Genomic DNA, 14,027 nt, shown 5'->3' with positions numbered 1-14,027 from the left:
GCCTCGAAGGCTGGCATCCGTGGTTACCAGGACCCAGTCCTGTATGCCGAATCTGCGGCCCTCTTGAAGATGAGCACTCTGCAGCCACCACAGTAGAGATACCCTGGTCCTTGGAGACAGGGTTATCAGCCGATGCATCTGAAGATGCGATTCCGACCACTTGTCCAAGAGGTCCCACTGAAAGGTTCTTGCATGGAACCTGCCGAATGGAATTTTGCTTCGTAAGAAGCTACCATTTTTCCCAGGACTCGTGTGCAGTGATGCACCGATACCTGTTTTGGTTTCAGGAGGTCTCTGACTAGAGATGACAGCTCCTTGGCTTTCTCCTGCGGGAGAAACACTTTTTTTCTGTTCTGTGTCCAGAACCATCCCCAGGAACAGCAGGCGTGTGGTAGGAACCAGCTGTGACTTTGGAATGTATAGAATCCATCCGTGCTGTTGTAGCACTTCCCGAGATAGTGCTACTCCGACCAACAACTGCTCCATGGACCTCGCCTTTATAAGGAGATCGTCCAAGTACGGGATAATTAAAAACTCCCTTTTTTCGAAGGAGTATCATCATTTCTGCCATTACCTTGGTAAAGACCCTCGGTGCCGTGGACAGTCCAAACGGCAGTGTTTGGAATTGGTAATGGCAATCCTGTACCACAAATCTGAGGTACTCCTGGTGAGGATGGTAAATGGGGACATGTAGGTAAGCATCCTTGATGTCCAGGGATACCATGTAATCCCCCTCCTCCAGGCTTGCAATAACCGCCCTGAGCGGTTCCATCTTGAACTTGAATTTTTTTATGTATGTGTTCAAGGACTTCAAATTTAAAATGGGTCTCACCGAACCGTCCGGTTTCGGTACCACAAACAGTGTGGAATAGTAACCCCGTCCTTGTGGAAGTAGGGGCACCTTGACTATCACCTGCTGGGAATACAGCTTGTGAATTGCCTCTAGCACAGCCTCCCTGCCTGAGGGAGTTGTCGGCAAGGCAGATGAGGAAACGGCGGGGGGGGGAGACGCCTCGAATTCCAGCCTGTACCCCTGAGATACTACTTGAAGGATCCAGGGATCCATGTGAGCGAGCCCACTGATCGCTGAAATTTTTGAGGCGGCCCCCCACCGTACCTGGCTACGCCTGTGGAGCCCCCGCGTCATGCGGTGGACTCAGAGGAAGCGGGGGAAGAATTTTGATTCTGGGAACTGGCTGACTGGTGCAGCTTTTTCCCTCTTCCCTCGTCTCTGTGCAGAAAGGAAGCGCCTTTGACCCGCTTGCTTTTCTGAAGCCGAAAGGACTGTAACTGATAATACAGTGCTTTCTTAGGCTGTGAGGAAACCTGAGGTAAAAAAATTTCTTCCCGGTTGTTGCTGTGGATACGAGGTCCCAGAGACCATCCCCAAACAATTCCTCACCCTTATAAGGCTCTATGTGCCTTTTAAAGTCAGCATCACCTGTCCAGTGTCGGGTCTCTAATACCCTCCTGACAGAATGGCCATTGCATTAATTCTGGATGCCAGCCGGCAAAATATCCCTCTGTGCATCCCTCATATATAAGACAACGACTTATGTTCGCAAAATAGTATCCCTGTTTGACAGGGTTACAGACCACGCTGCAGCAGCACTATCTGCAGGTCTCAGTCTAGTACCTGAGTGTGTAAATACAGACTTCAGGATAGCCTCCTGCTTTTTATCAGCAGGTACCTTCAAAGTGGCCGTATCCTAAGACGGCAGTGCCACCTTTTTTTGACAAACGTGTGAGTGCCTTATCCACCCTAGGGGATATCTCCCAGCGTAACTTATCCTCTGGCGGGAAAAGGTACGTCATCAGTAACTTTTTAGAAATTACCAGTTTCTTATCGGGGGAACCCACGCTTTTTCACACTTCATTCACTCATTTGATGGGGGAACAAAACACTGCCTGCTTTTTCTCCCCAAACATAAAACCCTTTTTTAGTGGTACTTGGGTTAATGTCAGAAATGTGTAACACATTTTTTATTGCCGGGATCATGCAACGGATGTTCCTAGTGGATTGTGTATATGTCTCAACCTTGTCGACACTGGAGTCAGACTCCGTGTCGACATCTGTGTCTGCCATCTGAGGGAGCGGGCGTTTTTGAGCCCCTGATGGCCTTTGAGACGCCTGGGCAGGCGCGGGCTGAGAAGCCGGCTGTCCCATAGCTGTTACGTCATCCAGCCTTTTATGTAAGGAGTTGACACTGTCGGTTAATACCTTCCACCTATCCATCCACTCTGGTGTCGGCCCACAGAGGGCGACATCCCATTTATCGGCATCTGCTCCGCCTCCACATAAGCCTCCTCATCAAACATGTCGACACAGCCGTACCGACACACCGCACACACACAGGGAATGCTCTGACTGAGGACAGGACCCCACACAGCCCTTTGGGGAGACAGAGAGAGAGTATGCCAGCACACACCAGAGCGCTATATAATGAAGGGATAAACACTATCACTGAGTGAATTTTCCCCAATAGCTGCTTGTATAAACAATATTGCGCCTACATTTAGTGCCCCCCCTCTCTTTTTAACCCTTTGAGCCTGAAAACTACAGGGGAGAGCCTGGGGAGCTGTCTTCCAGCTACACTGTGAAGAGAAAATGGCGCCAGTGTGCCGAGGGAGATAGCTCCGCCCCTTTTTCGCGGACTTTTCTCCCGCTTTTTTATGGATTCTGGCAGGGGTAATTATCACATATATAGCCTCTGGGGCTATATATTGTGATTATTTTGCCAGCCAAGGTGTTTTTATTGCTGCTCAGGGCGCCCCCCCCCAGCGCCCTGCACCCTCAGTGACCGGAGTGTGAAGTGTGTATGAGGAGCAATGGCGCACAGCTGCAGTGCTGTGCGCTACCTTGGTGAAGACTGAAGTCTTCTGCCGCCGATTTTCCGGACCATCTTCATGCTTCTGGCTCTGTAAGGGGGACGGCGGCGCGGCTCCGGGAACGAACACCAAGGACGGGTCCTGCGGTCGATCCCTCTGGAGCTAATGGTGTCCAGTAGCCTAAGAAGCCCAAGCTAGCTGCAAGCAGGTAGGTTCGCTTCTTCTCCCCTTAGTCCCTCGTTGCAGTGAGCCTGTTGCCAGCAGGTCTCACTGTAAAATAAAAAACCTAACATATACTTTCTTCCTAGGAGCTCAGGAGAGCCCCTAGTGTGCATCCAGCTCGGCCGGGCACAGAAATCTAACTGAGGTCTGGAGGAGGGGCATAGAGGGAGGAGCCAGTGCACACCAGATAGTACCTAATCTTTCTTTTAGAGTGCCCAGTCTCCTGCGGAGCCCGTCTATTCCCCATGGTCCTTACGGAGTTCCCAGCATCCACTAGGACGTCAGAGAAATTTTGTTTGCTAACAAACCTGAAAGAGGCTGTGTATTTGATGTGTGCATAAATTACCAGATGATCGTGCTGGGTCTAGATACTATACTTTTGCATTGTGCCTTCTCCAGGACAGTGTCTTTTCTAATACAGTGTTCCAGCTGGTGGTTTCTTGGCATATTGCCCAGAAGCTTCATCTTATTGCCATGAATAGCAGAGCAAAATGAGTAAAATTATAAATATTCACCTCAGAACAAGATTCTAAAAATAAAGACCCATTTTCCTTAGAAAACTGCTAGGGGCATGTAAATGGAGTACTGACTTAGGGGGAGATGTACTAAGCAGTGATAAAATTGGAGTAGTGAGCCAGTGGAGAAGTTGCCTTTGGCAACCAATCAGCTGTTCTGTATACTTTTATAGCATGCAAATTATAAATGTTACATCAATGCTGATTGGTTGCCATGGGCAACTTTTCCACTAGCACACTTCTCCACTTTTATCACTGCTTAGTACATGTCCCCCTTAATTATCATGCTCCTGGACACTGCCTAAGGAAAGCAAGAAAATATTATGGTGTTTTAAAAAATAGGAGAAAAACGTGGCTGGATGTAGCCTTCGATAAACACAGACATATAATGAGCAAAGACGTACTTTCAGCTAAGTGATATTTCAGCCTGCACATATCCATTCTCAGAAAGAAAAAAAAATAAGACGTTGTAGGTTATAACCATCAGCACAACAATAAACAAAAGATAAAAGCACAAAATTGCTTCATCTTGTACTAATATCATTACTTAATGCAGAGTTTCCCAAAATCTGGTTTTAAGGAGAGCTATGCTTGAGCACAGGTAATCGTTTATGGTAAGTCAGGCAATTTGATTTAAATATCTGGAGTCAAGCATGTATAACCTTAAAACCAGGACTGTAATGGCAGAACTTAACGAACATGAGATTAATGGAAATTAATTCAGGGTGTCTCATTTATTTATGTGACGCACATTATTACTACTGTACAAATTATCAGATGGAGCGGATGTCATTAAATGAGTGCATCATTGAACAGTCATATCTAATTATTCTCATACATAGCCATTGAGCTGGACATAATATATTCCTTATATTGACAATAGAAACATGTGGTAAGAATGATAACATGATCAAAGTGCTTTCCACTACAGACACCTGAGCAACCAAAACAGGAAATGAATGCACATTCCATGCACTTACCAGTCCTCCAAAGTATTTCACCACGTAGAAGTCATTCAGAGCGTGCAGCTCTAGGTAAGTACCTCCTATGTCCTTGGCAAGTTGAATCCCTTCCAAAGCAGTGACAGAAACCTCTCTGTCTGAGGTGCACATGGGACAAGTGCAGGGTGGACCATCTAAAAATAAATGACATTTACTAACTCCATAATTGCTAGTTGTGTCTGTTAGACCACTAATTCATAGGCAGAGTAGCTGAATCAGGCATACCCTGCGTTCACACTTGGCCAGCACTGAAACAATGTGTTCTTTTGTATACAGCCAGTGATTGAACATGGCTTACAATGTTTCAATAGTCCCCTGGGAACATGTTTGAAATATAAATCTTCTATGTGTACTGGTTTTCTAACAACATCCCCCCTTTTGTCTCACTTAGAACCCTCCACTCACATCTCTTATTTTCCCATAATTCAAATTGGCGATCCTCCCAAAGTAATAAAAATAAAGATATGTTTGAAGACAGTTTGACCTAGCAATCAGAAAGGTGTGGATTTTATAGCCTGCAGAGGTGTCAGGTCACATGGATTTCTGTTTCCCAATTGAAAATTATACAAAACTTCCAGCACCATTTTTACAAATCCTCACACTATTACCCTGGGCTCTTACTGATTTTTATATAAACGGATTGACTATACTGCAGTGATTTTTATCTGCTTTCAATTCGCGGCACACTGAACATTGGGGCAGATGTACGACCGTGCACTATGGGCTTTGTAGCCCATAGCGCACGCTATGGGCTACACTTTCCGCACCCCCTTATGTATTAATGCCGGGTTACCGTTCGGTGGGCTGGTCTGTGCGCGCCCTGTCAATTACCGCCTTCCCGTTCTGAAGATAGGAGTTTCGATGTGCCATCTGATGTATGAAGGGGCCGTCTGTGGATTTCAACTCGTTATCCTCCTGTCCTGCTATCGCCAGCTTCAGCCTGGTGCTGTGGTCCTTTTTGTCTCCCTTTCTTTTTTTGTTTATTTTGCTTCAATTATAAAGCTTTATTGATGATCTATAACAGTGTCCCCTGCGGCCTATAACTTCTGCGTCCTTCCACTTCAAGTGCGCATGCACAGGCACACATGCGTGGGGGCTGCTGGGTAGGAAGATTACAGCGCAGGTACAGTGCTGCAACGAACGCCGAAGACGATAGGAGGACTGCATCACTGAGGTGTGTTTTAACGCATCACTAGAACGGCAGGAGGGGGTTCGTACATTCTGGTAAAAAGTAATAGCATATCACCGCGATAATGCAGTGAAGTGCCAGACCACCAATAACGATTGTTATGGGACACTTAATACATCTGCTTCACTGTCCCCCACGCTAGTTTCAGCACACACTGTCCCCCATAGTAATAAAATTAATAAAAAATATATACTGGAACCTACTATACTTGAGTAGGTTAGTAAGAGCCCGAAAAGATAAATCAAAATGAGGGCGGCAGCAGCAGGCATCTCTTGCAGAACATTTCAGAACCGCTGTTGAAAAATGCTGCTATACTGTATAAAGACATAGCCCCTCTGACCATAAACCTGCCAACACATGTACACGCAGTAGTTGTATAGTGATATACTCTAGCTCCTGCTATGTCAGATTCTAGCAACTGAGTCTCCCCTATTTTGAAGAGTGACTACAATACGTGCTCAGGCCTAAGTAATGTACTCATTTTATATGTCTAACTCCTCCTCCCAAAACTTCTATATCCATGGACATGCAGGGGTATATACAGATGTGGTATTTGAATGGTTGACACTCACTGTGCTTTGACAATCTGGGACTCAAGAGTTCTACTTCTGTACATGCGATTCAGGTCTTCAAGCAGAGACCATAAACTACTGTTTTGATGTCCCCTGGTTGTCAGAATGTTAAGTTCCACTTAATATTACATCCTGTGTTTATTAGACGGCCCTCTGTGTGCCCCCCCCCCCCAACCCAACCCACTCGGGTATTGCGAGTGGCGTTGCAAAAACAGATCTGCACAAGCGCAGAACAAAAATCACTTGCAGATTTCTATGCACATTGGCATTCTGTAAATCTCTGAATCAGGCCCAGTGCATGTTTGCTTTTTTTGATATACTCTTTTTCAACATATATTAAACTGTAAACCCAGACAGTCAAAATAGATGGTAAAATCTGTATCTAACATACAGGAAACAAAGAATTGCTTTGTTTAGGTTATCAAAATTGAAAAAATAGGGACAGAAAGGTTCCCAAGACAAATGGTTAAATATGGGAAAGTGCCTGGAACGTAGGTAAAGGTGACCGTTATGTCACTGCCATTCCTGAACTAGAGCATGGGGAGTTATAGTCCACCACCTACTTACTGAATGTACTGTACAGCACGTGCCAGTTGAAGCAGGAATGTATAGTACAGAGCTTCTTTTTAAGTCAACAGTTTTTGCGATTTACAGCTGGGCTCAGATAACTGCAAATGAGACATGTTGCTTGCTAAACATTAACCACTCGTACACTTTGGCCCAAAGACTTTCAGATATTTCTGTAGCCTTTTACAGTAGAATGGATGATAAATTATCCAAAACGGTGTATAAAAAACATTACATGTAATGTGCTGGCTTGCTTTTATTCATGTCTGGTCTCTATCTGCACTAGCACCCATCATCTCTTCCTCTCCATCTCTCTTCCCCCCTCCCCCCACTCACGCCGCACCGACACTATCTCACCAATGGCGGGATGTACTAAAGCCAAAAATGTGGTAAAAACGCATGTATGTACCAAGCTTGGACCCAGTGGATAATGCAATTGGTGGCTGGAGTTACCCAACAGGATACCTCCCAGCACCCCCCATGGCCACTGTATCACTCTGCGCATGCGCAGAAGGGCTCCTGGGTCCTAAACCTGGAAGTCCTTCTATCACAAAGAACAGCTCTAATCTGGAGAGTTATCCTTTGAAATACTAATCAAATTTCTAAGCACATACCCGATAGGTATGTACCCGTTAAGGTGCGGGATGTAGCGCATCGTAGATGCGATGCGTAGTACATCCCGCTCTAATGCTCTCTTCCCAAACACATTCTGTATCCCCTCTCTTCGTATTGAAACGAATAGGCCATAAAAAGAATGGGGCTGCACAACACTGGTAATTGTTTTTTGTCCCCCTCACATTAGTAGAGACTCAATTAACCTACTTTTGTGTCTAACCAAAGCAGACAGTGTCCACATTCCCCTTTACCGTCAGCCAATCACATTGTGGCTAACATGGAAAAACTGACTGTGATTGGCTGAGCAGATAATGGCGGCCCCAGTTTATGTATTCCTCAGTTTCAGAAGGGCTCCAACCAGAACAGCTCATGAGATCCCCCTCAGAGGACGACAAGGAGATCTGACTTCTACATATATGATGTTTAGGTGCAGTTTGTGAAATCCAAAGAAAACATTTAAGCACATAAAATGGATCAATTTGATGTAATCGAAGACCTGATAAATGCGCAGTGTTATAGGTAAAAACTGCAAATATAGAAGGGGATGATCTTATTTGCAGGCTGGAAACTGGATGGCATCTTTCCAGGATGCACATTTCCAGTAAGATCTGCAGGACTGCAGAAATGACTACATATTGATTTCCCTGGCCTGATTTCTACAGCATAATTATATTGCATGTGTCTATGAATAGGTTATAAGGAGAATATGACATTTGCAGAAATAAGTGCTCTTTACATCTTATTTATCCCTTATAATCCCTTATAGAGTAAACCAACAAACATTTCTGTCTGAATGCCATGAATACAGGTGTGCAGAGAGGGTTGGAATTTGCTCTGTGACCTGGCTGATTAGCTGATTAACTGGAGGTTGATTGATGTTTCAGGGACTCTGAAAGTTCCCATATCAGGTGACAGGCTTGTCTTAGCTTTTAGATATAGGAGGGAAGTGTACTGCACTGGAAAGTTTATTGAATGTAAATTATAGTATAATAAACCTGACAAAATAATAGCAAATTATATTGGTGGTATAATCCAATCTAATTACTAAAAAAAGAAGGGGATGCTACCATAGACAAAAGGTAAACATGTTGTCCTTCCAGTTTACAGCTGTGCCCCCTTACAGTCTTGCTGCATGGTGTACACATGATCCCGCTATGTCATTAACAGCAATGGGGAAGCCAGGGGCTGTGGCAATCACGGCTGCCGCAATGCGCTCCCGCTACTATGGTGGTCATTCCGAGTTGTTCGCTAGCTGCATTCGTTCGCAGCGCAGCCATTAGGCAAAAAAACGGCAGTTCTGCGCATGCGGCACAATGCGTATGCGCGTTGTACAATTACAACAAACGATGTAGTTTCACACAAGGTCTAGCAACGCTTTTCAGTCGCACTGCTGACCGCAGAGTGATTGACAGGAAGTGGGTGTTTCTGGGTGTCAACTGACCGTTTTCAGGGAGCGAGTGAAAAAACGCAGGCGTACCAGATAAAAACGCATGCGTTACGGATGAAACATAGGCGTGGCTGGCCGAACGCAGGGTGTGTTCATGACGTCAAAACAGGAACTAAATACTCTGCAGTGATCGCAAGCTAGAAGTAGGTCTGGAGCTACTCTGAAACTGCACAAAATTATTTTGTAGCCGCTCTGCGATCCTTTCGTTTGCACTTCTGCTAAGCTAAGATACACTCCCAGAGGGTGGCGGCTTAGCGTTTCACGGCTGCTAAAAGCAGCTAGCAAGCGAACAACTCTGAATGAGGGCCTATATGCTGCAGAATGCAACCACAAAGCAAATGGCCACATATGTATAACTGCTGCACATATGTATTTGTTTATAGGTAAAACATAACTTTTATTATTATATAGGGTGTTTCAAATAGATGGAACCAATTTCAAAGCAACCTATTTCACGATGGTCACATGTTACAATTAAACAAAACTGTTTAATGAGAGATCACAAGTTCTCAGCTGGCACGACAAGTGGACTTGCGCGGGCTACACAGAAAACTCTTGCGTTCTTATCACATTTTCCTCTGAAGTGCGTGGTCGCCCTGTGCTCTTCCCCTTACATAAACAGCCTGTTTACTCAAAGTGTCGGAACAAATGCTCTTTGGCATTGGCGGATCAATGACAAAATGCTGTTGAAACGCATGCTGCTCCGCAATTGCAGATTCTTGATGACCTGCAGAGCGTCTTGTGTTGCGGGATTGGAATCTTGTGAACGACTGAGACTAGGGGCAGTTGGTGCACTAGGAGAGGCATCTAGCAGCAGTCATTTGAAACTCTACACCCCGCCTTTCACGTGGTAAGACTTTAATCCATAGGCGGTTCATGGTTGCAGAGATATAGTGATATCAAATCAGGTCCAGCTTTTTGAAACACCCTGCATTACATAAAATATTAATATATTATTAAGAAGGGTCACATTCATTTGAATTGTATTATATTATGCCAGGCATGAGAAATAACTGAAATAAAAACAGAAATTATAAATGTGAAAAGAAAATAAAGATAGGGTTTTAAAAACTGCTTTGCTTATTTCTCACACATGACATAATATAATATAATATAAAATAACATAATACAAATACAATTCGCATAAATGTGACTCTTTAACAAAATATATCTGTGCACCAGTTGTAGACTTTGAGATTGTTACTTGTCTTGTCCTTTAAAGGAGAGACTCTCCCAACCACCTGTATGGATAGCTCGCAGATTAATACATTGTAGAAGACTGGGATCAGGCATTATATTAAAAACATTATATAACACTATACTAATGGGTGTGATACATGATCCCGGCAGTCGGGAAGCCGGTGGTCACCTGAGCGTCACCATCATCCCGACAATTAGAATGCCAACAGGGGACGGGGTAATTATTTTACTCCTCCCTGTCCCCTACCTTAACCTTAACCCGCCTGGGGTGGCAGCTAGGGCTAAGGCAGTGGGGGTGGCGACTAGGGCTAAGACTAGAGGGAGGTGGCGGCTAAAGCTAACCCACTCGTCTAGTGCCTAACCCTAGCCCCTCCTGGGCCCCAACTCTAACCGTCACCTTGATACTTACCTTTGGGATGTCTGCGGTCGGTATTCCAGTGCCGGGATACCGATGTCGTTAACAATAACCGGCGGCATCCCGAGTGCCTAGTTGCTGACTGCATCCCATACTAATATATGAAGACCGAACTACTTGTAGAAAATGCAAACAGGACCAGTGACAGCACTGTGAGCGCCTCAGACACCCCCTACTCAGGCATAGTGCTCCTCACACGGCCCAGCCCCCAACACAAAATTCTTAGCTGCTGGGGATCTAGTTGGATGAGGTTATGATGACAGTGCTGTGAGCTAGAGGTGACTACTCCTATGTCAGGCTGTGCTGCGATGTCACTGCATGGCGCTATCCTCCTGGCACATCACTGACCAAGCAGAAGACGGCAGCTTTACAAGTAACAAGTGAGCAGGTGGTGCTGAAGTGCATGTACATTTTTATACACGACTTCACTTCCCCATTGTCAGAAGGGGTGTTGGGAAAAATAAATGAGTGAAATAATGACTATCATTCATGTTTTAAGTATCTCCTAAATGTTAATGCTGTAGGCAAATTATTAATTTTGCCTGATGGTGGCACCACAATACTCACTACGCAGCTCATTACTGCCCCCTGATGAACATGTTACCCCTGTGAGGTAATCAGTGTACTGGAGTTTGCACAAATGCAGCATAAGATATGAGATGGTGCATGGTTAGTAAATCCTGCCCGGGATAAAATAAAATCACAATACAGTACATTGTTTGTTTGTGAGCCTGATAGTTATTAGAGTAAAAGAGAGAGAACTGGAAAACTAGGGTGCCGTCCCTTTCTTTCACTTGCATTCAGCATCTTAATAGTTAATGCACTCTATTTTCCCATGTGACACCATTCTAAAAGTTGTAAAACATTCCGTATTGATCCAGTCCCATTATCATTAGCTAGCAAACAGTCTAAATCAGGGTTTGGAATAAGTATTGTAGATAGCTAACCTTTCACGGTTTAATTTTCAAGAAAAACAAATAACACACATAACAGCATATAATTAGTAAATGTTCGTACTCACCATTTTGTCTAGCACCAATTGCCAAGATGATTACCGGCACAGGACGTTGGCTAACTATCTGTTTTATTAATGGAGCAAAATTGTTCTTTACATTCAGGAATGAAGCTTTATCACTGACAGCGAACTTTATTACAAAGACATCTGCTTCTAATATCCTGTCCTGAGACCTCTGCGCATCACTCTCAAATGTGTCCTTAACAAAAGGTAAAGAAACAGAAGGAATATTAAGATTAAAAGTATAAATAAGGATAAATCAACACTTTCTACATAAGAATTGATATTACTGCAGACTTTTAAAAATAGAAATAGCCAAAAAGCATAATAACAATATTCACCGAAGCTATAAGAAAATACACTTACTACCACAACATCATAATTATTAAAATATGACAAACACGAAGAGTTCAGTGTTAGAATCAGGATACAATTAGCAGCAGGAACTTTTAAGCATCAGATATAGAATGTATGCCTATATTCAGAATATGTACCTCCGTCAAAGCATACAAATAAAGTGTGAAATCCAATAATGTGGGTATATCAAAAGTACACACAGCAATGAGTGCTGGAAATACTGTGCTATGGCTCCTTAGGGAGATGTGCCGTTGCAACAGCATGCAAATGGTGGCAGTAGCACCATAGCAACTCATCTCACCCCTAAGGGGCTAGAAATTAAAATCAGGGTGTCTGGCACCATTGTACGTAACGCATCTGTGCGCACTGACTCTGGGCCATAACTAGGGGTTTGCGAGCAGTGCCACCGCACCAGGCGTAAGGCTTTGGTGGCGGAACAGTCGCTGCATCTGACTAACAGGGTGTCTGGAACACCACCCTGAAGCTAGAATCGCTGCTGTAGTGCTGCCCAGACTGCCCCTTGGTTGCTTTAGACCACAGGTTCTCAAACTCGGTCCTCGGGACCCCACACAGTGCATGTTTTGCAGGTAACCCAGCAGGTGTACCGGTGTATTAATTACTCACTGACACAATTTAAAAGGTTCACAGGTGGAGCTAATTATTTCACTTGCGATTCTGTGAGGAGACCTGGGAAACATGAACTGGAAAACATGAACTGTGTGGGGTCCTGAGGACCGAGTTTGAGAACCTGTGCACTAGACGAGTTGATCGCAGCAGCAAGTTTGTTAGCAGTTGGGCAAAACCATGTGCGCTGCAGGGGGGCAGATATAACATATGCAGAGAGAGTTAGATTTGGGTGGGGTGTATTCAAACTGAAATCTAAATTGCAGTGTAAAAATAAAGCAGCCAGTATTTACCCTGCACAGAAACAAAATAACCCACCCAAATCTAACTCTCTCTGCAAATGTTATATCTGCCCCCCCCCCCCCCCCCCTGCAGTGCACATGGTTTTGCCCAATTGCTAACAAACTTGCTGCTGCGATCAACTCAGAATTGCCCCCACTATCCACAGAGGACTTCACTGTCAGCTGCATAAAAATAAAAACTAAATTGTCCGAGCTCTTATATAATAATTCCCACACAGTTTTGCAGGTATTTGTCCCGTGAGGTGAAACAAACAATACTTTGCAGTGGAGAATATTGATCTCTATTAATATGAGTATCTACGTGTACTCCCAGCAAGGTGATTTATTCTGAGGAAAGAGAGAGGTGTCCTTCGACTCCGGAGGATTTTATCCGGCACCGGGACTCGGCACACCGCAGGTGCCTTTAGCTGAACGAGCTCCCGTCTTGTAGCTGCCGCATGCAGCGTCCTCCGTCTCTTAGTGAAGTATCTTCTCAGTAATAGTATACACGTCCTCGTAATAGCATAAATCTTTACAGCGACAGGTAAACGTCCACTGGATCCCCAATGGGCAACGTTTCTGACGCGTTTCGCTCCAACTGTAGCTTCCTCATAGAGTCAGTGTTCATGCCTTACATCTGAGAAAACCATGTGATTATGGCATGACTGAGTGGACTTGGACTCAAGTTTTTCTGACACTTTAAAAGGTGTAGAGAACAAGAGTATGAGGACCAATGAGAAGCTGGCCCTAATGGTCCATGACTGCAGATTTTCGTTGGTCTTTAAACTCACATCTCCCTTTAGAACATTAGACAGCCCTGGTTTTCAGCTGTTGATATACTAGCCACACATTCTGGGGAACAATGATTTACTAGCGGACTTTAGAGATGATTTTGCAAGATGCGTTATCAACATATCAGACACTAATGTTTGAGAACTGGATAATGTCAGACTTCCAAACAATACTAATTTTATAGGGACAGCGCGGATATGAGTGGACTAACCCACCATTGGCATGTTTACATCCTGACTCATGGGACTTTGAGAGGAGAGACCATAGCGAGCTGGTGCCACACACAGCTGAGGGAGGCTCCTCCTGTGCGTGCAAGTCAAGCATGTTTTAGGAGGATGAAAGAGAGGTTAAACTAAAGAACTTCACTGGTGCATGGTCACGCCCGC

General features: G+C 44.5%; 1 protein-coding gene across 4 annotated transcripts in view; it reads right to left on the bottom strand.

The window, feature by feature from the left end:
- Positions 1 to 14,027, bottom strand: part of RHOBTB3 (Rho related BTB domain containing 3) — a 228,957-nt gene that overhangs the window by 127,086 nt on the left and 87,844 nt on the right. For all 4 annotated transcript variants that reach the window (XM_063964040.1, XM_063964042.1, XM_063964038.1 and 1 more), the window contains 2 exons: positions 11,594 to 11,786; positions 4,547 to 4,701 (listed from right to left, as the gene is read on the bottom strand). In XM_063964040.1, coding sequence (XP_063820110.1) covers positions 4,547 to 4,701; positions 11,594 to 11,786 — 348 coding nt within the window. The remainder of the gene's footprint in view (positions 1 to 4,546; positions 4,702 to 11,593; positions 11,787 to 14,027) is intronic.

The sequence above is a fragment of the Pseudophryne corroboree genome, chromosome 1 (assembly GCF_028390025.1).
Source record: "Pseudophryne corroboree isolate aPseCor3 chromosome 1, aPseCor3.hap2, whole genome shotgun sequence".
In the NCBI taxonomy this organism is placed as follows: domain Eukaryota; kingdom Metazoa; phylum Chordata; class Amphibia; order Anura; family Myobatrachidae; genus Pseudophryne; species Pseudophryne corroboree.
The sequence above is the reverse complement of the archived record's forward strand: the minus strand, read 5'-3'. Positions and strand labels throughout refer to the sequence as shown.